Source organism: Microcaecilia unicolor, chromosome 5 (genome assembly GCF_901765095.1).
Source record: "Microcaecilia unicolor chromosome 5, aMicUni1.1, whole genome shotgun sequence".
NCBI lineage: Eukaryota > Metazoa > Chordata > Amphibia > Gymnophiona > Siphonopidae > Microcaecilia > Microcaecilia unicolor.
Window position 1 is genome coordinate 137,106,727 of NC_044035.1, and position 27,014 is coordinate 137,133,740.

The 27,014-nt window shown below is 40.9% G+C and overlaps 1 protein-coding gene across 1 annotated transcript in view; it reads right to left on the minus strand.

The window, feature by feature from the left end:
- The window catches only part of OPN4 (opsin 4), a 101,574-nt gene that overhangs the window by 38,596 nt on the left and 35,964 nt on the right, over window positions 1-27,014 (minus strand). Inside the window, exons 5-8 of the mRNA XM_030204988.1 lie at window positions 25,589-25,792; window positions 23,852-24,023; window positions 10,688-10,849; window positions 6,205-6,312 (exon numbers count right to left, since the gene is read on the minus strand). Coding sequence (XP_030060848.1) covers window positions 6,205-6,312; window positions 10,688-10,849; window positions 23,852-24,023; window positions 25,589-25,792 — 646 coding nt within the window. The remainder of the gene's footprint in view (window positions 1-6,204; window positions 6,313-10,687; window positions 10,850-23,851; window positions 24,024-25,588; window positions 25,793-27,014) is intronic.

Below are 27,014 nucleotides of genomic sequence, written 5' to 3' on the forward strand. Positions count from 1 at the left end.
CCTCAGGTACAAAACCACCTTAGACTGTAAGCCCACTAGGGACAGAGAAAGTAACTCCATATACCTCCAGACTCTATATATTGCGCTGAGAGTTCCATGTGGAAATTGAAGCGTATTCCATAGCAATGCAGGCATCAGCCAAAATGTCAGGTTTTCAATAACAGGTTGAAATTGTGTGTATCCTGGAGTATGTTGTTTGTAGACCCACTGCTTTTCTTCTGTTGGCTTGAACAGTTGATCCAGTATAGGACCGGGAAGTGCATCAACTGTTGCAGGACCAGAAAGATTAGAAAGATTAGAGAGCCTGCTCTCTGACCTGTACTATTGCCAAAATTACCAACCAAGAAGGAGGTTTGCAAAGAGGATTAGTCAGCTGCATCAGCCTGCCCTATCTGATGACATCATTTCCAGGTCACTGGCTTGAAAGGTTGACCTGGTACTAGGCAACGGGTGCACCGCTGGCAAATGTACCTCCAAAGGAGATGCAACCAAAGAGGGTACACTCATTAGAGTGGCTCTTAGTGAGGCCTAAAGAGAGAAAAGTTGATGGTGTTCCTGATATTTTCTGTGGAAATAAAAGTTATTGCATGTTTTCAGGGAGTGATAAGTATGCTGAGAGATTGTTGGATGGGGTGCTAATGTATATTGAATGTCCTTGGGAGGTAGGTGGTTGTGACTTGGTAGGTAGTAGGAAATTATGTGTTATGAGAATATATTGAATGGGGGGAAAGGAACTTCGGTTGTTATGGGAAAAGGATAGTAGAATGGAAATGAAAGGAGGAAAGGTGAGAGGCCTTGCAGGGAGTGAGTATCAGTTTTGATCTGGCTGAGGGAAGTTGGTAATCTCTCTAGCGATGGTAGGGATGTGCATTTCTTAATGTGCCTTTGGTTCATTAGTGTTCCCTAAAAAATTGATACATGATAAATTGATTTAATACACATTAACCTAGAATTAACATAAGTTAAATTGATTAGCCAACTTTAAAATGTTTTAATGCACAACAAAAATTTTTTATTAAAATGGACTGAAAAACAACTAATAATCAGGAAAAAAGGCCAAAAGAACTGAAAATGAACCAAAACGTTTTGCTTTGGCACACCAGGGGCACTGCAGAGCTATCATGGAGGGGAGAGGGAATTATGAATAATAAGGGGTTTTGAAAAGAGATGCAAGGAAAAAAAGAGAAATGCTGGTGTACCTTGAAAATAGGGGAAACTAAGAGGCTGTCATGGATTTTTCAAGAGTTGGAATTGTAGAGGTGGGGAAAGGGGGTGCTTTTGAAGTCTCAGAGGAAAAATTAGCGGTGTTTCAGTGGTAGAAGGAGAGACGAAGTATGGAAGTTGTCTGGATTGGTTGAAAAGAAATTTGTGGAGAATGTTTTGTGGAGGATGTACCCTATATATGGGGCTGAAGATCCTTATCCATCCTGGTTGATCAGAGGATTAGTGGAGGAGGAAACACTGGTACATTGGTCAGTATAGTAAATGTTCCCTATTAGGAAGGTCATTTTCCTGACCAGTTGAAAAAGGTGACTATAAAAGCTTTGCTGAAAAAACAGAATTTAGACTCAAGGGTCCTCTCTAGTTATAGGCCAAGTTATAGACCAATTTCAAATCTGCCAGGAAAGATCATTAAGAAGTTGGTAACCCACCAACTCATAGTTTATGGAGGTGAATAAGTTAATAGGCCCTTAGCAATCTGGCCTTAGTTAATACCGTGGAACTGAGGTTGTGTTGCTATCATAATTGGATGAGTTACTTAGGTAGATAGATGAAGACAGATAAACAATTCTATTGCTGACTAACCTATCACCAGTGTTTGATGTGGAGGAGCATTTTCAATATGACGTCTAAATCCAACTTTGGACATTTTGCTGAAAACGTCCAAAAATCAAGTGTTAAACATAGTGATTTTTGAACCAGATAAATGTCTACATTTTTGTTTTGAAAATATCCATTTCTTAGACGTTTTGTGCTCAGTGCATTTTTCTTTTGTCATCATTTTTGGAAAAAAAAAAGTCCAAGGCAAGAACGCACAATAACAAGCCATTGGGACATATTGGGGGGGGGGGCAGCAATCTTAGTAGACTGGCCACACAGACATCCCAGCAGAGCAGTGGAGCACCCTAGGAGGTGCTGCAGTGGACTTCACATAAGAGGTCCCAGGTAAACATTGTTGATAATCCTAGGCAGGGCAGTAGAACACTTTTTGTTGTTGGAGGGGCCATGGAAACCAAACTCCATTGCTCTCCAAGCTCTCTAGATTCTGTTATAGTGTTGGGTAAAATATTGGTTGGGCCATGATTCCAGTGGCCCACCCTTTTGCACTGCCAAGAATGCTGGAAGTAGCAGAGATGCAGTTAAGAAGAACATGGAGAAGGGTTTTCTCAGTATCGGGACAGATATGATGGAATACCTTGCAAGAGAAGGCAATGATTATCTACAATTTTACCACTGTTTAAAAACTTGAATATTTTGCACAATAGATACAAGAGGAGGTTGGGGGAAGAGATTATAAACTGCTGGGATGTTTCTTTAAAAGGAAGGGGTTGAGGTAAGACCTGGGGAAAATACTGTTAATTGCTTTGTGTTTGTTAAGGGAAGCCATACACAAATTACTGGTCAGGTGGCCTCTGTTCTTTTTCATGTAGTTAAAGGGTTATCTAGAGACAAATTTCCCCATCCACATTGGGGGGTCACGTGAGGTCTTATTTAGTTAGTTAATTTCTTATACACTGCCTGCAAGCCATTGAAGTAGTGTACATTCAGGTACGGTGGGTATTTTCTGTACCAGAAGGGCTTATAATGTGAGTTTGTATTAAGCAATGGAAGGTTGAGTGACTTGCCCAAGATCACAAGGAGCTGCAGTGGAATTTGAGCAGGGTTCCTCTGGTTCTTAGCCTGCTGGTCTAACCTTTAGACTAGGATAGGCTGCACCAATGTCCCCTTCCCTCCCATCCTCTCCTAGATGATGAAAAAAAGACTCCATGCCCCAAACATGCTTCTTACACGCCCTGTAATTAACCTTTTCTGTTAAAGGTGGAGATTACCACAAATCATGTGTATGAACATGATTTGTAATGATATGTTTTAATATTAATGAGCTATCTTGCATGAATTTGGGAGAATTATGAAAAACTGATTTGATTGCTAGTATAACTAAGTGATGTTTCTGTCTGACCCACCCTTTCTGGGCATGTTTGTAGTGCAAACTGACTAAGGGCATCTCAAGTTAGGCCTTATTGAAAAAGATTTCAACCCTCTCTACACATAGGGAAACTTTTTTTTTTCAAACCGTCATTTCATAAGGTTCTCAAATGACATGTTTCTTAAACTTGAGCATCAAGTTTCAAGTTTATTCGGATTTACTAAGCAGCCAACGGGCAGTGCCATCTAGGTGGCTTATAAAGCAAAAATAACAAGTGGAAGTAAGGAAATGATAGTTTGTGCATATAGATATTCAACAGAGAGTGAGGGAAGGTGGGAGAACTCCATTTTGTCAAGGAAAAGAAAGGGAGGTACAAAACAAAAGGGATGTTCAAGTAATTCAGGGAAGGCTGTTGGGGTGCTCTGTAGGTAGTGAAGGTTTAATAAAATGCATCTTTAAACAGAAATGTTTTTAGTTCAGCCTTAAAAGCTGGTAAAGAGGTCTGATGTAGGGAGGAGGGTAACCTTTCTTGATCTCCTAATTCTTTCTAAAGAACTAGGAAATGGGAATGCTTCCTTCGTGCAGTTTTGATAAATTATTAGCATTACGGGCTTGATTCAAATATTGTGCAAAAAAAAAGACAGAAGCAACCAACTCACTTTGCTTGAATTGTTTATTAAAATGTCATTGTTGTATTTTCTATCTATCTGTCATTGTAACTGAGTACCCAGTTTCAGAATCATTCATACATTAATACCATACAATATATTTCCTAAAATATCAAATGTACTTCAAGGAAAGAAGGAGTGAAAATGTTACAGTTCAGTTTCAAGTTCATGAAGACAGATTCGGAGGCTATTATACTGCTGGCAAAGGTCTTCATCAAACTAAAACAACATAACAAGAAGTTTTACTATGATGCTAGCTCATTTATGAAATGAAAGAGAGGGAGATGGGATGATAGTTAGAAGGGCAGGTAGGGTCCAGTGAAGGAACTGGCAAGGAATAAAAAGTAACTTTTCCTACCTTGCAGGATATAAAGCTTCAAATCCCTCATAATCCCAGGGATCATCCTGCTGGATCCTTCTCTGTGGGCCTCACTGACTTTCTCTAAACTCAGGCTTTTGTACTTCCTGATTAGGATTCTACCCTGCTGGCTAGGTTGCCCTGCTCTGGCTTTGTTAATGTAGATGGGGGAATGTGTTTGAGGAGGATTAGGGTTCTCTTACACCCTCTTTCAGACTCCAAGGGTGCCTCACTTCATCCCACTTACTTGAAGTCTGGTCATACCACCTGTCTTTAGCAGCTTGGACTCTGCAGGAGAGGTTCCAACACCATTCTCTTTTCCACACCATTCTTACTTTCTCCCTTCTCCCATGTACCTATACTGATAGGAGTTCCATCTTCATCACAAAATACACATCAGACCACCATCTCTCCATTACAGGCAGTGTTGGATACTTCCACCAGTCAGTGCGTTTTTTTCTAGCAAAAAAGGTGCCAGTAGTCAAATGTTAGGCCACCTTTCAAGGGTGGGGTGATCACCAAGTGACCTACCCCTCAATAGCCAGACCCCCTGCAACCAATCACAGAATCTATGACAAGGCAAAATTGGTGTGTAGAGCCTGAGCTCTTTCATTAAAACTTGGGGTCCATGGGTCAATTTTATCAGACAATGGAAAAGGTTCCGGTACTCAGTACCCCCAAGTACCCCCTCAAAAAAAGCCCTGCTTCCAGTTGACCAGTAGAGCTCTCCTGCTAGGAAACATTAGTTTTGTAGCCAACTAGCCTGCAGCCTCTCTTCTAGTTCTGGAGGGAGGTAAAGAAACAGCTAAGCTTTGGGCTCCAAAAGCACCTCCAACTGGGTTCATTTTTGACCTTCTCTTGCACAGGTCCCCAAAATTGCTTTATAACTGGGGATTCCTTATTTTGGAAATATAACCTTCCCCTGTGACCAAAACTCTTCCAGCACACTTCACCCACTCCCCTCCCCATCATTTTTAGCCTTTTGGCATAATATACTCCCCCATTAAAATTCCATAGTATTACCTCACAATATTAATTGACAGCAAATATTTCCAAGCGGTTACCTCCTAATTCTATATATGATGCCTTGATTTGCGTGCCAAGATTTGGGTGTGCTCCTGAGATACACGCACAAATGAATAGGCTAACAAGCCAATTAACATCAATAATTGGGTGTTAACAACTGTTATTGAACTTAATTGGCAGCCATTAAAATTTGCATGCGCATCTAGCTGCACACTATTCTATAAGGCTTGGTGCCTAACTCTACTAGCGTGTTACTCAAAAGGATGTGTGGCCATGGGCATGTCAGGGGCATTCCAAAACATTGCACATGTAGTTACAGAATAAGACCTCAGCGCACCTAACTTGAGCGCCAGCATTTACATCAGGTTTCAGCAGCTGTAAATCTGTTGCCCAAAGATAGGTGAGGGAAATCGGCCATAAGCATGTCTCTATAAAGAGTGTGAGCTCTTTATATAATCACGCATAGTGCCAATTTTTCCAGTGCTAAATTTTGAATTCCATTTATAGAATTCCCCTCCCCCCATGTGTGTATATATGAGTATATATCCTAATATTCTTAACATTTAGGGATGTAACTGGCTTGTTATTCTTAGCATCTGCTTCATACAATTGTCCCTATAGTATCACTAAATATAGATGTAAGTTGACATGTTTAGATTGTACTTTTTAAATTATTTCCTGGATGCCTTGCTGAATATTAGCCTCACAATGTTTATCCCTTTTTGCCAAAAGTCCCAAAATTACTTCTGTGGTTATTTTTTCTTTCAAACAATTGCAGGAAATTAAATCCTTGATTGAGCAATGCACTCTTAAAATTGTGCAAGCAAACTAACTTGTGGGCTTTTTAAAAAATTATTATTACTGTAGCATGTTTTCTTAAAGTTGGTCTTAAGAATAAAATACACAGATATAAATATATATTTCTGTTTTTCCTTCCAGGGAAAAGATCAAATTGATAAATTCATATTACCAGCAGTAACAGAATGCAAAATGTCAAGACCCACCTGTACTTAGGATGCGTGATGGCATATATAATTGGATTATGGATGGCAGACGCCTTTGCAATCACAGCTGGTACAGAGTTGGTATAAGGTGTCAGGACATCAGCATATCTTAAGTGAAAAATAGAATTAAAATAAATTTGACAGTCAATTTTATCACTCCCTGACTGTTTGAAACAGAAAGATTTTCATTGTTTTCCAAAATTTAGGCCTCTATTTATCAGCCTGCAATAAGAAAGTATGTTTGTATGCTATTGAACTGCAGAAAAAGTTACCACAGGATTCATTAATTGGTGGTACTCTAGTACTGCTTGTTAGTTAATCTAACAGTAAATGTTATGCTGTTTTGCAGCAGCTGGTAATATTTGTATTTCCTGCTTTAGCCATAGAAAACTAGCAGACTTCGGACCAGGCCTCCTATCCTTTAAAGGAGCAGGTGTATGTGCAAATCTGCCCTCCCCACCCTTGATTCATTTTTAACAAATTGTTGCAGGAGCAAATCTGACAGGATATCAATTAATTTTTACCAACTTGGAACAGGGCCGTGCCTAGGGTCTCTGGTGCCCCCTGCAGACTATCAGTTGGCGCCCCCCCCCCACCCCCCACATAATCAGGCACTCGTTTATAATTTCAGTCAACTTTGATCAAACAACAATTATCTCTTTCAATTCTTACACACACGGAGCTCACAGCTGCATGTCTCTCTTGGCCAAACCATCAGTTGCTCTCACTCTGTTCCCGGGCAGATTTCTAACAGGAGCTGATCATCCAATCAGAGAGCTCTATTTGAATGCAGATTAACATACAGACACTCTAATGGGAAGTTTTAGTCAAAAACACTAGATAAACTCTTTGTTTTTGGATCAAACTAAACAGTTTTGATCAAAGCCATGCCCTAACATTAAGGTTGTAAACATTTCCATCACCTTTTACCCATAAATATGCAAATGAGAACCTCACAAAAATGGACTAATTTGCATATGATTTAAACAAATCTGAGTATATGACAACCAAGTACAGACTCCCAGCAACTGAATTCTGCAATTAGATTTGAATGCAAATACTTTTAAAACTTAAAAAAAAGCAATCAGATTTTCACTTACCAGCTCTTCCTCTTTGAAACTACTGTTGAAACCATCAGCCAATGAAATGGCTTTTAGCTGTAGCTAACCCAGAATACCTGATAATTATGCACACATCATGCCCTCCTCTCGGTGTACATGATGCTCAGAAAAAACCCCAAAAACTTTGAACCACTTACAGATTTTAACAATTACACTATTTATTTTTTATTTCTCCCCAGTCTCACTTGCACACCTCCCTCCAAACCTGTTCTCTTTAATTTGAATGTTGTTCACTTCAAGCTCACCCCGAATGAGAAGTTGTTCCCATACCAAAGACATATATAGCACTCGTATTCTTTTAAGCAACTTCAGCAGAGGTGTCTGCCTCAGTTAGTACTGCTGGGCTGCCTTCACTTTCTGATGCGGAGGGGGAAGGGCAGGGGAGAGAGGAGAATCACAACTACAGGTAAATGATTTTGCAAGTGAACGGACCTGGGCGGCGCCCTCCAGAGGCTGGCGCCCCCCTGCAGTGCTTACCCCACTTACTGTGTTGGCATGGCCCTGACTTGGAAGGATTAAAAAGGGTGTCACTCCTTTACTGCACTTTCTCCATTGGCTTCCTATAGAAACACAATGTACATTTAAGCTTTATACACATATCCACAAATTATTCTATGGTTTTGTTCCAGATTATCTGGTGGAGTTATTTACTGTAGGAACAACAGTTTGTCCCCTTAGATTTAAGGATCGTTGTTTGCTGCAGTTTCCTTCTGTAAAGTATGTGAAGGGTCCTATCATACCTCTGGTTTTATCTATTGTTTACTGCAATGTTGGAACTCCCTCCCTTTGGAGTTCAGATTGGTTGAATCGTATTTATGCCTTTGTAAATTGTTAAAGGCTTATCTGTTTTCTATTTATTTAATGTAATTTTGTGCGTATGGTATTGAGATGGTTCTGATTGGTCTATGTATAACCATATGTACAGTATTTCTTTTCCTAGTGATGGCCTAGTTTTTTTAATTTAATTTGTAATCCGCATTGATCCTTAGTTGGTATATAGTGGAATATAAATTCTTTTGTATTGAGTTGTATTGCTATGGGCTGATTCACATAAACATTCTTCCAGACTCCCAGTCTAGTAGATAGTATAAGTAAACTTTGATTAACTTTAAATTCAGGATTAATATAGATTTTGCTGCAAATCTGGAAACAGTTTTCTCAATGATAAAGCTTTAGCAAAGCTACATGATAAACTAGATGTTCTCTGAATGTTTAATGGCTGATATACACGTGTTAGGTGCTCAAACCTAACATGAGTAAGTGTTGGCACTTACATGGGTAAGTTTCCAAGTTTCCATTGTTGATTTTTTTCCACATGTATATTTGTTAAATGGATGCTCCCACTACACATGTCAGTAAATACACATGTATTTCTGCAGGCATTTTAAAAAGGCTCTACATTGGTGAATCATTTTCTAAAATACCACCAGAATTGAGCATGTCCTGACCTGGATGTCTCAATTCCAGTCTTTATGTTCTCTGTAAAATGGGGCAGCATCTGTATTGGGTTGCTACACAAATTTTATCCCCCGTTTCAAATTGGAATGTTGTACACTCAGCAGGTGGTCTTCGTGAACATTTAGGGGCCCTTTTACTAAACCACATAAGCATCTACGCATGCCCAATTCAGGCCAAAATTGAGTTACCACATGGCTGCCGTGTGGCTCTTACGGTAATTTCATTTTTGGTGCGCGTCCAATATGCGCATCTGAATTCAGATGCACATAGGTCATTACCACCCGGTTACCATGTAAGTCTTTACTGCTAGGTCAATGGCTGATGGAAAGGTCTCAGACCCAAAATGGATGCGCAGCAATTTTGATTTTGCCGCACGTCCATTTTTGGCAAAAATAGAAAAGGCCTTTTTTTACAGGCGCACTGAAAAATGAATCGGTATGTGCCCAAAACCCTCACCTACACTACCGCAAGCCATTTTTCAGCGCACCTTAGTAAAAGGACCCCTTAGATTACTCTTGGCTTCCTCTTGATTTTGTTTTAATTGGACTTGAACCCAAACCCATGTCGCAAGCACTAGAATGTGGCACTTTGCATAAAAGCTTAGATGGAAGCCACATTGGCCAAAACGTAGCATCTTCTGGATGGATGGATGCATGCATAATTTATTGTATGTGCAATTTCTGCTGTGGGTAGTAGAGTCATCCAGTCATTTTGATGAAAGCTACCGAAACAATGGAAGTATTGCTCCACAATCTAATTCCCAAACTGCCTAGGTATTGGCTTGAGGCTGATACACTGATGATAGATGTAGCTGTTCTGAGGAATCTCATTAGTTGTTGGCAAAATCAGGATATAAATTACAATCCTTGATCTGAAACTTTTTTTTTACAGTTGTCCATGCACTGTATCTTCACTGCACACTTTGATGGAATTACTTTGTTTTTCACATCAACATTGCGCTTTGTTACAAAAAATACTGGTTATCATATTCATTTGATGTATTTAAGTGCTAAGCCAACAGGAAGTCATGGCATGTCCACTGGTATATAAAAGTGTTCATTTTTGAAACAGAAAAATGTCTATAAAGCGGTAGATGGATGTTTTTCTTGCAAAAATGTCCACATCGCTATTTTCAAAACACATTTTAAAGATGTTTTTCTATGCAGTTTGTCTGCAGTGCATCCAAATCAAAAAGGGCCACGTCAGGGGCATGTTGGGAGTTGGATTTGGGCGTTCCCAGAACTTGGACGTTTTCCTCCCCTCTTCAGAGTAAGCACTGTCCCAATGAATTTCCAGCCTCATTTCCGTTAGAATTAGAAATTGTGACCAACAGACTTTCCTGCCAAAATTCAAATTTGTGACCAACATATCTTCCCACCTCAATTTTCCACTGAAATCACCTCAAACCCCAGTCAATCAGGTTTGAGAACCTACTATATAAAGACCAACAGCAGACCTCACAGCATACCCTGAAGAAAGTCATAACACAATGGCTGAAATGTCGGTTCCACTTACTCAGAGGCAGCAATGTAGAGACAACTGCAACAGTAATGAAACCAGCTGCAGAAGCCTAAGAGAACATTATCTGGATAAATTAAGGCAGTCTTCTATCTGTTCAAAGTTCTTTAGATAGCAGTTTGCCACTATCTAGTTAAGTTCTGAGACTGCCCTGGTTTCATCCATACTCCATCCGGTGAGCAGCATTTATCTGGATAACAGGTGCTGTTATCCAGTGCTTTTCGATATTGACCCATGTATTTTTATAAATATATAGACAGAGAAATTCATTGGCATGAACTATAATTTCTACGGACCCATTCAGAATACAGAAATGTGCACAAAGACTGCCCCACAGTTTGATTTCTCAGCGTTACTTTTGTTGTCGTAATGGCATTAATATTTACCCAGCAAAGGCCATCAGGGCAACAGTAGAGTAAGGAGACCAGGAAATGACAAAGAGCAGGATGACGATCAACGCAATTTTTGCCATTTTCCACTCATTCTTCATTTTCTGATACTGTTTCTGGGATTCCTTATTGTCATCAGAACCAATTTTATGAACATCCCTACAGAAAATAAATTACATCCAATCGATAAAAGTATTCCTAAGAGATGAATTCTATAGCAGCAGAGAGCAGGCCTATTTTATTTCACAAGCTATGAAAACTGTAATACATACATTTGTAAAGCCTTAAGTCCACGAGACATATGATTAGTGACCACATTTTTCTAATCTATTAAACATCATGGTATATAGGTATATTAATACCCAGTTTTTGACTGGTTGAGGATCCTCACTGATTGGTTACAGGCCTTTTCTAAAACAATTCTTACTAAGGGGAGTGGAAGAGTGGCCTAGTGGTTAGAGCACCGGTCTTGCAATCGAGAGGTGGTCGTTTCAAATCCCACTACTACTCCTTGTGATCTTCGGCAAGTCACTTAACCCTCCATTGCCTCAGGTACAGACTTAGATTGTGAGCCCTCCTGGGACAGAGAAATATCCAGTGTACCTGAATGTAACTCACCTTGAGCTACTACTGAAAAAGGTGTGAGCAAAATCTAAATAAATAAAATAAATAAATTCTCAACTAAATTCCCTGCAATCAAAGGATCTTAGATTTGGATTCTAAATTATAAGTGACAAAACAGTTAAAAAAAGTTATTAAAATGACACCACCTACAAGCATCTACTGAATCAGGAATAGTTTTCCCAGTCAATGTTCCTCCCACACCAGTTCTACTAGGCAATTATTAACTTATTCTATCTCTAATAAATATATCTAGAAAAAAAATGATATTAGAATGCCAATATTCAGTGACATGGCTGCTGCCAACATCACTCTAGAGTAGAGGTGTTCATGACAAATTTTGGGTGGAACATGGGTGGAATCTCAATTTCCATGCATTGTTTATAAAAAAAAAAAACACATGCTTGCATGTTTTGTATGCGCTACAATTGGGCACCCTGAAATTTTTCATGTCTTTCTTTTCATAATTTTTTTAAAATAAGAGTGCGCACTATTACTGGTGAATGACTTCCTGTTGGAGAGGGGTAGAACACTGCAATGCCAGAGGAGGTTTTATGACAGGAGACATCATGAGCCTATCTAGCCCACTCTGTGGGCTGAAGCCAGTGGGCAGAGTTTGCTGCCATATTGTGTGACCCCAAACATTCACAGACACTATTGAAAAGAATAGCAAATTTGTGAGGTTTATGACTGCCTATGTGTGGGGTTTTTTAAATTTGAAAGCATCCCTATGTAACCTGAGGGCTTTTTTTTAACCTCTGGGAGTCCTAGGGCGTGAGCTACAGTCCAGAGGTGCGTGTGCTCCAGAGCAGCAGACTTGTTTTTGGAGCCACAGAAGGCTCGATTTTTGTAGGGGCAGCTTTAAGAAAGGCCCCAGCTCTGCCTGATCCTCGGGGCTGAGTTGTGGTGGTTCCCCAGAGGTTACATATGGGAAGCTCTCACATAAATAAAAAAGCTGTCAAATAGGCAGTCATAAACCTCACAAGTTTGCTATTGTTTTTAATAAAATCTACAAATATTTGGGGTCACACAATAAGGCAGCTGTGCGGGGGAGATGGCTTCAACGTTTTGACATCATGTCGTCTCTTCTCATAAAACTTCCTTGGCTATGCCTCAGTGTGGGTCTGCACAGGCCCTCTGCAGTGCTCTATCTTTTAAAAGCTCAGAATCAGTAGCTTGGAAAAGAGAGGGAAGGGGGAGATGCTGGTGAAGGTGGGGTAGAGATGGGGAGGTGAGATCCTAGTCAACTGGTAGTGGAAGTGGGGAGGGGTGTTAAAGGGGAAGGGGAGGTGATGATACAATGGGGGGGAGTAGAGGGGATATGGGAGATGCTGGCCACCTTGGGGATGAGGTAGAGAGGTAGCGAGGGGACAGGGAGATGCGGATCTATGGGGGGGGGGGGGAAATGGTAAGGCCTTGTGGGGTAGATATGGCTAAAAGTTCACTTAGGGCACCAATGCCTTTGGGCTGACCCTGGGGAGAGAGAGAAGAGAGGTACAAAGAACAGAAGTGTGAAGGCAGGAAAGTTGTGATTTTTAATGGGCTGAGTTACAAGCATAAGGCAATTCCAAGCCAGCACAAGAACAGTATCTACATTCTCACTACCAAGTTCACATCCATTCATCCAGAAAGGATTTATATAAAGTTTTGAGAATCATGAAAAGCAGTGAGAATGGGAAATGGGACAGGGGTGCCTATGGGTTAAGCAGGGGCAGGAAAGAACCATATGGTGAGCGTGGTTATGCTGATTCCCTAGCAGAAACCCCTGCAAGCATTATACTGGTATGAAGACAGAATGAAATTACTACAGGTGGTTAAAGAAAAAAGGAGTTGTGGTCATGAGAATAGTGATATATCTCTTCTTTTTCAGTAAGGGTGAAACCAAAATTTTCATATGTTCATTCCAGCTTAACTGCAAAAAGACTGATATTCAGTAGAACTTAATCCACTTCAAGGTATCCAGATACATTATTTTAAACCAGATATCTGGACATTTCTGAGCTTCTGAATATTGGTGGCCAAGATATCAAAATAAAGGTATCCATATAGAGATGAATATTGTTGCCATCTGAATAACTTTGCGCTTAGCACCCAGCATATCCATTTTCCCTCCTTTATATTGCATAACCTTTACCAGAGATCAAGATCTTTGGCCAAAAGTCCTGCATTTGGTGGCCCGCCATTGTTAAACAAAGAATTTTCTGGCTAACAACTAATGTCAATTTACAATTATCTTCCCAAGCAGGCAAGACTGCTTTTAAGTTTTAGGTTTCAGAGCCACATAAAACTGAAATAATTAAGGTGATCACATTTGCAGGTGACATAAAATTATTCAGATTATTTTTTATGTTGGTTACTTTGGATGTATTCTTATTTTGATATGTTGCTGTAAATATAGCATGTTTATTTTGTATACTCTTTTGGTGAACTTTTGCTAATTGAGGGCTTCTTTTACAAAGCTATGCTAGTGATTCCTGTGTGGCAAATGAGAAGAAGCCCATAGAAATTGAATGGGCTTCCTCTCATTTGCCACACCGAGAATCGGTAGCGAAGCTTTGTAATAGAGGCCCTAGGGTAGTTTATAACCATTTTATTATTATTATTATTACTGTGGTTTTGCATAGCCTGCCAGATGCTCTTGACTGGGTTTATTACTCTAAATATCCTTCCCAGGAACCTAGGATATTCAGAGGTATCACGTATCTGTGGAGGATGTGGACAGTTTCAAGTAGTGTTAGCTTCTGTAGTTGATAATTGGTGATTTTGTCAATACTCAGTGTGTTCACTTGTTTTGTTGTTACAGATCTTTTGATACTGTTCTAAGGGCACCAGTTACTACAGGATCCACAACTACAGGTTTTTTTTTTTTCAGTCGCTCAGCTTCAATCATGAAGTCTTGATATTTCATGATCTTTTCAATCTGTTTTTCTTCAACACTGCTGTCTTCTGATATTATCCCATTTATGATCTACAGCTGTTTCTTTTCAACAACAAAGATACCAAGGGTATTATGTGGCAACTATTTGTCAATCTGAAGTCCCAGAAAATTTTGGCTTGTTCATTTTCTACCATGGTTTCAATTTTGAGATCCCACCAATTTCTGGTTACAGCAAATGATATTATCATGGCCCCTACTTTGTTGTGTCTTTCCTTTTAGTCAGTCTCAGCAATCTTTTTGTAGCTAGTGACTAGGTAGTCCACAATCTCTTCAGCATCTCTGCATGGGCAACACTTGATGTTTTATCAAATTTAGCCTTTATTGCATTTGTTTGAGTGTTTCTTCTGTGCTGCCATGATACCTCCTTTGGTTTATTTCTTCAAGGTTCCTTCCTTCATTCACTACTACATTTTCGATTTGTTGACTTTTCCATCAATGTCTTCTATATACTGTCCATAGAGTCATTTACACCTAGATTCTATAAATGGAACCCAAAGTTGTGCACGCAAGTTTGTGCATGCGCTCAATTTGTGCAGTTTAATTAAGTAATGAGCCAATTTTCACCAATAATTGGGTGCTAACAATCAATTATTGGCATTAATTGGCAACAATTTGGATTTGCATGTGCATCTTGCTAAGCACTCTTCTAGCGTGTTACTGAAAAGGGGGTAAGGCCATGGGAGGGGCATGGGCCGGTCAGGGACATTCACTAAAGATGCACGTAGTATTATAGAATTTGGGGGATTCACACCTAATTTATGATCAAAGACTTACACCTCATTTCAGTTGGTATACATCGTCATGCCCAAAGTTGGGCGCGAATCCCAGCGCTACGTGCTGTTCTATAAATGGCATCCAACTTGGAGCACCATTTATAGAATAATGCTCAGCATGCATTTTTTCGGCATACAAATTTGGGCACCATTTACTGAATCTAGTCATTATTGTGCCATTTTTCTCTTTGACTTCTTGATTGTTCTTGTCTGTAGGCCTGCTTGGCTTCTTTGGTCTTAAGTAAGCCGTGTTGATTTCCTGATTTATGTATTTATTATTACTATTTTATTAGATTAGTGTATCCTCTCCACTATTGTTAATTTAGGCCAGGCCTCGTTTCTCCTCTTCCTCTGTTTGTAGCACTTGCAGTAGTCCTCTTCCACCTATGCTATATGGAAGATAAAGCATGTCAACATCACTGCAGGGGGTGCAGAGCATGGTTGATGGTCATGATTTTCATGTTTTTCAAACCAATGTTTCTAGCTCTGTTTTAGTCCGTTTCCCAAACTCTATCTAATGGCAGGTATGGCCCAGATTTTGGTGGTCTTGATGGTATTTCCATCATTGAGTTTAGCCTTCAGGATTTTCCTAACCTTTCTGATGTATTATTTGGTGATTGTGTTCTTTACCATTCTATGTTAGATGTTATCCACTTGTAGGATGCCCAGATACTTGTAGTTTCCTTCACTATCCATTTATTCAATGATCTTATTATGGGTCATTTCTATATCTGTGATGTCAACTATTTTCCCTTTTTCATAGCTAGGATGACAAATTTGTCTAATCCAGATTCCACAGCAATATCTTCACTGAAAATTCAGATGATATTTAGCAGCAATTTGATTTCCAGTTGTGATCTTCCATAGAGCTTCAAATCATCCATGTACAGCAGAAGTTACATTTTTGGAAATGTCTTTCTAGCCAGGTAGCCTAAGGCTGTCTTTTTCAGTATGACTGACAGTGGAATCATGGTAATCACAAACAACAAAGGTGAAAATGGGTTTCCCTGAATAATAATAATTATTATTATTAAAATACAAGCATACTGCTCTGTAGCATTTGCATCCTATTATAATATTTGCAACCAGAATGAAACTTGCAAATAGTTTGACATTTTTTTAATCTCTCTCTGCTTTCAAGCTTGCCCCGATGGCAAAGGATGGTCTGGGTTACTGGGCTGGCAAGTACGTATTTCCAGGAACATAAAGGAGTTACTTAGGCTGACTGGTGAGGGGAATTCATATCTGATGGATGGTCACATTTGTTATGCTGTGGGGTTACAAATGCCTTTCATCCACCAGCAGCTGAAGGCTTTTATATAACTCCTGGCAATGACTGTGGTAAACTGTCCTGTTATAAGCTGAATTAGAGAATGTTCAGAGAAGGGCGACGGAAATGATGAAGAGGATGGGACGACTTCCCTATGAGAAAAGGCTAAAGCAGCTAGGGCTGTTCAGTTTGAAGAAGAGATGGCTGAAAGGAGAAATGATAGAGGTATATAAAATACTGAGTGGAGTGGAATGGATAGACGTGAATCGCTTGTTTACTTTTTCCAAAAGTACTAGGACTAGGGGGCACGTACTGAAGCAATTTAAAATATACCAGAGAAAATATTTCTTCACTCAGTATATAATTAAATTCTGGAATTCGTTGCCAAAGAATTTGGTAAAAGCAGTTAGCTTAGTAGGGTTTAAAAGAAGTTTGGAGGTACTTGTGACCTGGATTGGCCACTGTTGGAAACAGGATACTGGGCTTGATGGGCCTTCGGTCTGTCTCAGTATGGCAACTCTTATGTTCTTATGAGAGAGAGAGAGAATGTGTGTGTGTGTGTGTGTGTGTGTGTGTGTGTGTGTGTGTGTGTGAAAGACAGTGTATGTGTATGTGTGTTTTTCTGTCTTTCTCACGTGAGGATAGTGCCTCATAAATAGATTTCCACCTGATTTTCTCATAAGAAAGAGGTTAATCTACTACTGGTTTTTACCCCACTGTATGCACAGACTTCTAATTCTGATTGCCCCTTTTGAGTTTCCAATGAAAATCAAAACTATCAGTCCATGTAAGCAATAGGGTAAAACCCAGGACTTTATTAGCCTGTACCTTATGGGCTTGAAGTCAGTGGTAAACCCAATGGCACATGCCCTTATTTGATAGCTTGACCTCTAGTGGTATAACTACTAGACCACCACTAGGGGTCAAGCTGTGCCATTTTGAAGATGGTAAGTCCAGGGTTGCCAGGTTTAAAAAAATTTCCCCGCCCAAAACCAGCCCCAAACAGCACAAAATCAAACCCCGCCCTGACGTCATTAACCCCGCCCCCAATGTCATTAATATCCCCGCCCCCGACGTCACCTCCAACGTCATTAACGTCCCCGACTCCCCACCCCCGACGTCGCCTCGGGTTCCGATGTCATCATGCGGCAGCCTCCTGCTATCTCCTCCTCTGTTTATTAAATTTTCTTTGGGAGAATGGGACTCCATTATGGGAGGTTGTCTAGCGATGAGGGAGGGGCTGGATAGGGGTGCATTTCCGGAAAAAAGGGGGAAGCGGTGTAGGGTGGGTGAGAGATGGCGACCGCGGTGGCCACGGGAGGGATGGAGGAGACCGTGGAGAGAGAGGAGAGAGTCCCATAGCCTGACTCATTCCCCACTGCCCCAGCTCCATGTGGCACATTTGCTTCCAGACTGCTGAGCATGGCGCAAACACAAAAAGCTCCTTCCTAATCACCCCATATTCTTTGCCCACTTCCCCCTCCCCCCATACATAAAATAACTTCTCTCTACATCCATGCTGATAGTGGGGCTGGTAGTGCATTTTGGCAGCGTGATGGCAGCGACCGGGGAGTCTCCGGTTCAGCCCCCGGGGAGTCGGGGCTCTTTGGTGACAGCACTGAATAGCATGTGGTCCGCCCTGGTGCTGGGGATCTTGGCTGCCATCTTCGCCTGGTTCTAGTTCGGTGGCTCTGGGGAGAAGCCGCAGGCGGTGCAAGAGGAGGAGGAACGGGAGCAGGAGACATGTGAACCGCGGGCTGGCAAGGAGGAGATGGCAACAGGTAGATAAAGGCTCCGGGCGGGCCGCTGTTGCAGGCATTTAAGAGAAGCCTGCAGCCCAACTCCGCAGGGCTTCTATTGGTCCAAATTGGACCAATAGAAGCTCCGCGGAGGTGGGCTGCAGGCTGAAGAGGGAAGGAAAATTAGGGAATGCTGGGCCTCTGGACCAATAAAAAACCTGCTGCCTGGTGGACGGGAAAAGTGCCCAAACCCGCACAGCAGCCGCGAAAATGCCGCCCAATTTCCCACAACCCACAACCGGTCGCAGGAAGCCGCCCAATTGTGCGGGAAACCCGCAGCCCTGGCAACAATTGGCAACCTATTAGGAACAACAAACATAGTTTGAAATGTCTATATGCGAATGCCAGGAGCCTAAGAAATAAGATGGGGGAGTTGGAATATATTGCACTAAATGAAAAATTAGATAGAATAGGCATCTCTGAGACCTGGTGGAAGGAGGATAACCAGTGGGACACTGTCATACCGGGGTACAAATTATATCGTAGTGATAGGGTGAATCGGATTGGTGGAGGGGTAGCATTGTATATTAACGAGAGCCTTGAATCAAATAGATTGAAAATTCTGCAGGAAACAAAACACTCCTTGGAATCACTGTGGATTGAAATTCCATGTGCAAAGGGGAAAAGGATAGTGATAGGAGTGTACTACCGTCCGCCTGGCCAGGACGAACAGACGGATGCGGAAATGTTAAAGGAAATCAGGGACGCAAACAAACTGGGCAACACAATAATAATGGGGGATTTCAATTACCCGCATATAGACTGGGTTAATGTAACATCTGTACACGCAAGGGACATAGGATTTCTTGATGAAATCAAGGACAGCTTCATGGAACAGCTAGTTCAGGAGCCGACAAGAGAAGGAAAAATACTAGACTTAGTCCTTAGTGGTGCTCATGATCTAGTGCAGGGGGTAACGATACGAGGGCCGCTTGATAACAGTGATCATAATATGATCGGTTTTGATATTGGCATTGAAGGAAGTGAAACTAGGAAATCAAGTACGCTAGCGTTTAACTATAGAAAAGGTGATTACGACAAAATGAGAAAAATGGTGAAAAAAAGACTGAAAGGAGCAGCTCGCAGAGTAAAAAACTTGCATCAGGCGTGGATGCTGTTTAAAAAACACCATCCTGGAGGTTCAGGACAAATATATTCCACGTATTAGAAAAAAGGGAAAAAAGACTAAACGTCAGCCGGCGTGGCTAAACAGTAAAATAAAGGAAATCATTAGAGCCAAAAAACAATCCTTCAGAAAGTGGAGAAGAGAACCAACTGAAAGTAACAGGATAGATCATAAGGAATGCCAAGCCAAATGCAAAGCGGAGATAAGGAGGGCAAAAAAGGACTTTGAGAAGAAATTAGCGTTGGAAGCAAAAATACATAGTAAAAATTTTTTTAGATACATTAAAAGCAGGAAACCGGCCAAAGAGTCGGTTGGGCCGCTGGACGAAAATGGTGTTAAAGGGGCGATCAAGGAGGACAAAGCCGTAGCGGAGAAATTAAATGAATTCTTTGCTTCGGTCTTCACCGAGGAGGATTTGGGGGGGACACCGGTGCCGGAAAGAATATTTGAAGCGGGGGAGTCGGAGAAACTAAACAAATTCTCTGTAACCTTGGAGGATGTAATGGGTCAGTTCAGCAAGCTGAAGAGTAGTAAATCACCGGGACCTGATGGTATTCATCCCAGAGTATTAATAGAACTAAAAAATGAACTTGCGGAGCTACTGTTAGAAATATGCAATCTGTCCCTAAAATCGAGTGTAGTACCGGAAGACTGGAGGGTAGCCAATGTTACTCCGATTTTTAAGAAGGGTTCCAGAGGAGATCCGGGAAATTATAGACCGGTGAGTCTGACGTCGGTGCCGGGCAAGATGGTGGAGGCTATTATTAAGAATAAAATTGCAGAGCATATACAAAAACATGGACTGATGAGACAAAGTCAGCACGGATTTAGTGAAGGGAAGTCTTGCCTCACCAATCTAATGCATTTTTTTGAGGGGGTAAGCAAACATGTGGACAATGGGGAGCCGGTTGATATTGTATATCTGGATTTTCAGAAGGCGTTTGACAAAGTGCCGCACGAAAGACTCCTGAAGAAATTGCAGAGTCATGGAATCGAAGGTAGGGTATTATTATGGATTAAGAACTGGTTGAAAGATAGGAAGCAGAGAGTAGGATTGCGTGGCCAGTATTCTCAGTGGAGGAGGGTAGTTAGTGGGGTCCCGCAGGGGTCTGTGCTGGGTCCGTTGCTTTTTAATGTATTTATAAATGACCTAGAGATGGGAATAACTAGTGAGGTAATTAAATTCGCCGATGACACAAAATTATTCAGGGTCGTCAAGTCGCAGGAGGAATGTGAACGATTACAGGAGGACCTTGCGAGACTGGGAGAATGGGCGTGCAAGTGGCAGATGAAGTTCAATGTTGACAAGTGCAAAGTGATGCATGTGGGTAAGAGGAACCCGAATTATAGCTACGTCTTGCAAGGTTCCGCGTTAGGAGTTACGGATCAAGAAAGGGATCTGGGTGTCGTCGTCGATGATACGCTGAAACCTTCTGCTCAGTGTGCTGCTGCGGCTAGGAAAGCGAATAGAATGTTGGGTGTTATTAGGAAGGGTATGGAGTCCAGGTGTGCGGATGTTATAATGCCGTTGTATCGCTCCATGGTGCGACCGCACCTGGAGTATTGTGTTCAGTACTGGTCTCCGTATCTCAAAAAAGATATAGTAGAATTGGAAAAGGTACAGCGAAGGGCGACGAAAATGATAGTGGGGATGGGACGACTTTCCTATGAAGAGAGGCTGAGAAGGCTAGGGCTTTTCAGCTTGGAGAAGAGACGGCTGAGGGGAGATATGATAGAAGTGTATAAAATAATGAGTGGAATGGATCGGGTGGATGTGAAGCGACTGTTCACGCTATCCAAAAATACTAGGACTAGAGGGCATGAGTTGAAGCTACAGTGTGGTAAATTTAAAACGAATCGGAGAAAATTTTTCTTCACCCAACGTGTAATTAGACTCTGGAATTCGTTGCCGGAGAACGTGGTACGGGCGGTTAGCTTGACGGAGTTTAAAAAGGGGTTAGATAGATTCCTAAAGGACAAGTCCATAGACCGCTATTAAATGGACTTGGAAAAATTCCGCATTTTTAGGTATAACTTGTCTGGAATGTTTTTACGTTTGGGGAGCGTGCCAGGTGCCCTTGACCTGGATTGGCCACTGTCGGTGACAGGATGCTGGGCTAGATGGACCTTTGGTCTTTCCCAGTATGGCACTACTTATGTACTTATGTACTTATGACAGAGTGAATAGTGATTGCTCTTCCCCTTCTCCACCCCCACTAGACATGAGGGAGACCCGTGGTAGGTTCTGGGGAGATGGAGGTGGATAGTCTATTTTGAGTCTGATGAGGGGTGGAGTCTGTTTAGGGGGGGAGAGAACAGAAGGGTTTAAACTTATCTGTTCAGCCCCTTTAAAGATAGTGGGTCTGACTCAGGGTCTGCTATTTTTGCTATTGCTATGCAAAAAAAGAAGTCACACAGGATACTACCCTATGGTAAAATGCAGTACTTTACTTCAGGTTAAATGGCCTAATTCTTGAGTCCACCTTGGTAAAGTGTGTGCAACTGCATTTTTTTGCCAGGTTAAATTTAGCTGTTTTGTGTATTTAGGAAGTAAATGTATCCTCTAATGGAGGAAAGGGGGAGGTTTTTAAAAGTAGTGTTTTAACCAGCTAATGCCCATGGATTGCTGGTTTTGCCTTTTGAAACTGACTCCTTGGTTTTTTCCTAAATAGTTTTGTCATAATTTTTTTGTTTCCTAATCTGAAAATGTATACTGTATGTAACTGTAAACTCATTTTTCTCCAAACATATGCAGTTTGCATGTTAAGCTTATAGTTTCCTCTTTGTGCCTTTTGCAAATGAGGGAATAATTAATCCTTCATTATGCTTTGTCCAACAGATGTTTTAAACAACCTTAGAACATTTTTTTAAACAAGAGCATACTGTGAGCCACATTGAACTCAAAGACCCTTTGGGATAATATAGGATATAAATGTCATAAAAAATAAGTAAATAAATAAATAAAGTAGTTTGAGGGATTATAAATGTTCTATTGTTTGTGTTTTTCTGTGGACTAATGTATATCTTAAAAAATTATGACCTAGCTTACTTATAGAGGCTTCAATATTACTTTGAACAATGGTAAAGCTAACAAAAAAAAAAACAATGGATGTTGTAAGAGCCTCTACCACAGCGATTACTGCATTATGATGGGGACCGGGAGTATACTTTATCATCTTCTTTATATATATATATATATATATATATATATATATATATATATATATATATATATATATATATATATATGACTTATTGTTGAATCCGATAGAATTCTATGTAGGACATGTTTCAGATTATGAGGAATGTTCCAGGATGTGTAATGGATTAAAAGAATGAGGACGTATCTGCAACTGAGTTCTGCCAACAGATGGCAGGGCACTATTTCAATGGATTTAAGAGTCATTCTGAACTTGCCCCATTGGGAAGAGGGAGCAATTTTCTCTTCCTTTGCAGCTTTAGGACAGAGGTGTAGAGATCTAAGAAATATCCAAAATAGAATGCTGATCCCAATCTATTAAAATTGTTCTTGTTGCAATATTTATTTTAAAAACATTTGGGCCATCATATAAAGGGCTGGCCCTAGCACTAGGTGAGCTAGGCAATTAGCTATGGCAGGACAATTTGAAGAGTGGCACTCATAAGGGGAATCTATCAGATCATGTACACACTTAGTCCTGCACTGGACAATAGCAGCAACTGATCTGATCACCATACTGCAGATCCAGACAGGGACTGGTCACCAGGCACACAGTTCAGGCAGCTCTCCTCCAAACTCAGCCTATAGGCCAGCAGATAGCCTGGCCCCCAACCATAGATAGGTCTGTGCAATTTTCTTATCGTGATTGTCACACCACTCTTTCCAACTTGCCCTTGACCCTGCCCTTTATTTAAGCTCCTCCTCTACTGGCTCCAGCAAAAAGTTGTATCATTCTACACAAATGACATGTGGCAGAATGAATTACCATGGGTGAGCTGGGCAATGGGCAGAGAGTAGCAGCAACAGCATGCTGACAGAAGGAAGGTAAGGGGGAGATACTGGACACGTATAGGAGGGTTAGAGAAAAGAAGGAGCAATGCTAGATGTGGATGAAGAGGGCTAGAGAAGGGAAGAAGAGATGCTGGATACTAATAGGGAGCTGTGCTGAATGTGGATGAGAACCTAGATAAGGGAAGGAGAGATCCTGAACATGGATGGTGGGGGGGGGGGGGGGGGGGTGCTAAGGCACAGAAAGTGAAATGCTGGATATGGGGGGAGGGTGGAGAAGGGAGGAGAAGATGTTGGAAGATGGTGGGGAAGGACTTTGACCCTTAAGCCTTGAGCCCCCCCCCCCCATGGGGGGGACGCATGGTTCAGGGTTAGCCTAGGGTTCAGATACCCTTGGGCTGGCCCTGACCTAAGTAGGTACCTATTTGCCTTCTTATGCTAGGTGTCCCCTTATAAAATTACCCTGCTCATGTATAACATTTATACTTAGTTATTTGTACTTTCTGCAGCACCTCATAAGTGATCATATGTTTAGGAACAAGAATGAAAATTTTCATTGTTTTCAAATAAGTCTTCCACCAATCCTTAAAAAGATTTTCTTACTTTACCACTGGCCAAGAAAGCAAACAATAAACTGATGACTCACCTATTGGTTGTCTTGATAGCTTTGAATATGAAAAAGTAGCAATATATGATAGCAGACAAAGGAATAAAAAAGACAAAGCAGAACAGTAGCATGGTATAGGCACGGACTGAAGGTGTAAATGTCACATAATCCCAGGTACATGAAGTCAACAGTCCTTCAGGAACATAAGCACCTAGAAATGGGAATAAATAAAAGAGAGATACACAAGCCATAACTTTTCATTGAAAGAATTGGCCCATCAATCTAGTCTACAATAGTTGAAGTGTGGGAGAGGGAGAGAGAATTCAGACAGGAAGTAACGGGCAAGTTTATTATTAGGTTTGCTATGACAACAATTGGAGGAAAGGCCGTAGGAATAAAAGCAAGGCAGCCAAGTGGGGAATCAGCAAGGCATTTCTGCTGCCCACTCGCCATGCCCAAGAAGAAAACTGTAGGGAAGGGGTGGGTAGATTTTACACAGTGGCCTTGTCTTACTGTAAGGGAAGGAGTAATTTCCCCCCAGATTCTAAATATGGTGCTGAGATTTTGGTGCACAATTTAGCTTATGAGTCAATTAATTGCAATAAATTGATGTTAACAATCAATTATTGCAGTTAATTGGCAATAATTAAAATTTGCATATGCAGCTTCCTGCACCCTATTTTATAACCCCAAATGCCTAAATTCCCTAGCGCATAACTGAAAAGGGGGTGTGTCTAAAAGTTGCACACAGAGCTATAGAATAGCCCCATTTTTGCACCAAAATGCCTGGTGCCAGTATTTATACAAGGTTTCAGCTGGCATAAATACTGGTGCCCAACTTTTGGCATAGAAAAGTACTATTCTGTAAATGGCATTGAATCCTGAGCGCCGCTTAGAGAATAGCACTCCTTGCTCTCCTTAGTGCTTAGAGCAGCAGGCACAGAAAACCAAGGAAGCCAGGGTTCAATGTCCACTGACTCGGCCTCTGACATGGCAGGTAGCACCACCTGCCACAAGGTGGCTAAACTGCAACTTCATTGAGGGAGTGTTCTCAGGGAAACATGCCGCTATACTCCTCACTCCCTTACATGCATGTAAATAGCATAACTGATCATGTGAAATGCATTGTGTTATCTGCTTTGTTAGCATTGCAGTCAGTGTCTACACTCCATGCCCCCTAATAGGAATTTCCACATTAAGGACTAGATTCAGTTCATGGTGCCCAAATTTGGGGGCCAAAAAAAAATCCATGTAGAATACTATTCTATACACAACACTCAGAGTTGCACGTCATTTAGAGAATATCATTTAGTGCCGATTTCTGTGCCAAACTTTAGGAGTGAGGATTTACACCCAATAATAGTAATAATTATAACCCACAAACAAACCAACCAACCCTGTAAGACTATGGGAAGTACACATTACTGTAATATATATTTTTTAAATAACAGATAAAATAAATAGGTTATGTTATAATTTTGTGTTTTAGAACACAGCAGACGATAGTTGGTTATACTGTACATTCCTGGTATACAATCGCTTTTAGGCAATGTGACACCAGATACACTATGTCAAAGCAATCTAGTTCATAGGGGATACAAATTAATCTTTTGCATTGTCTAATTAACTTAAGCTGTCAGCAGTGCTGTTCAGTGAGATTTTTTATGTGATATGTAAATTCTGTTTATTCATTCCTAGTCTATCAGAATGGCCTTTAATCTTTCTTGCTCTTAGTATCTGCCAGGCAGCTGTCTTTTGCAATTTCATCCCACTTACTCCAGCCAAAGAAGGGTGGAAGGCTCCAGGCTAAAGCATACAGCCAGACTCCCAAAAGGATTAGCACAGCTCTTTTCTTGGACATCATTCCAATAGAGGCCAGTGGTCGTGTGATAACGAAATACCTGTCCACAGATATCACCATCAACGTAATCATAGATGTGATACCAAACAGAGCACCACAGAAGGCGTACAACTCACAACCTGTCAAGAGAGAATACAGCCACATTACAGAAGAGGTCACAGTTGACGCCTCATTTCACTTTGCCTCCATTTAGTTTGAAAAACACTTTTGAGTGTCTAAGAGACTAGAAGTGACCTGTACATATGTCATTTTCCCCCCTTGAAACTGCAGCAAGTGTGAATGCAGGTGATGCACATTCATGAAATATATATACATTTAGGTGGGGGTAAAGCAAAACAAAAAAACACAGAAGAAACCTGTCCGCAAAATTATGTCGGAGTGCCATATATATATATATATATATATATATATATATATATATATATATATTTATAAATATATATAATTAGATTGTGAGCCCTCCAGGGATAGGGAAATACCCAGTGTATCTGAATATGACTCACCTTGAGCTACTACTGAAAAAGGTGAGCAAAATCTAAATAAATAAATAAATATAAGCAGAAATATGAGTGAAGTGGAATGAATAAATAAGAAACATGATTTACCTTTTCAAATACCACCAGAACTAGGGAATGCTCCATGAAACTAATAGGTAGCACTCTTAAAACAAATCAGAGAAAGATGCTGGAGGAAAAGTCCGTAAATCATTATTGAACATACAGACTTGGGAAAGTGACCAGGTGTACATGGGTGTTAAGGATAAGATTAGGACTCCATAGAACATGTGAAGAGCAAGTACTGTATATAACTTGGTGTTTATGGGTACTTGCCCATTTATGCGTATAAGTGCAGAGAAAAGTAATATTTACATACATAAGCACCCTACGCATTTTGCTATAAATGTATGTGAACATGCTATAATGCACATGCAAAGGGGCAGGACATGGGCGGGGCTTCAAGTTACACACATAGGGCCAGATTCTATATATCGTGCCTGAAAACTCCACACAGAATAGATTTCCGCTTAAACGTATTCTGTAAGCAGCACCTATATTTATGCTCAACATATAGAATACACTTAGTTGATATCACAGTGCTTTTGTCACGATTGTGACTATTTTCCATGTCTGTGCTCACTTTGCCCCCTGGTAGCCGGACCCTGTGGTTGCTATGGACTGTTTTGTTCCTGTTTCTCAAGCATGTTCCAGAAGTCATTCCAGTCCAGTCCGGATCTTCCAGCCTTCCAGACTTGCTTGGGATTTTTGGTACTATGCCTCACCTTTACTGGTGATCTCAGCTGTGAGATTGCCTTTATTAACCAGCTGGGAACTTTCTAGTTTA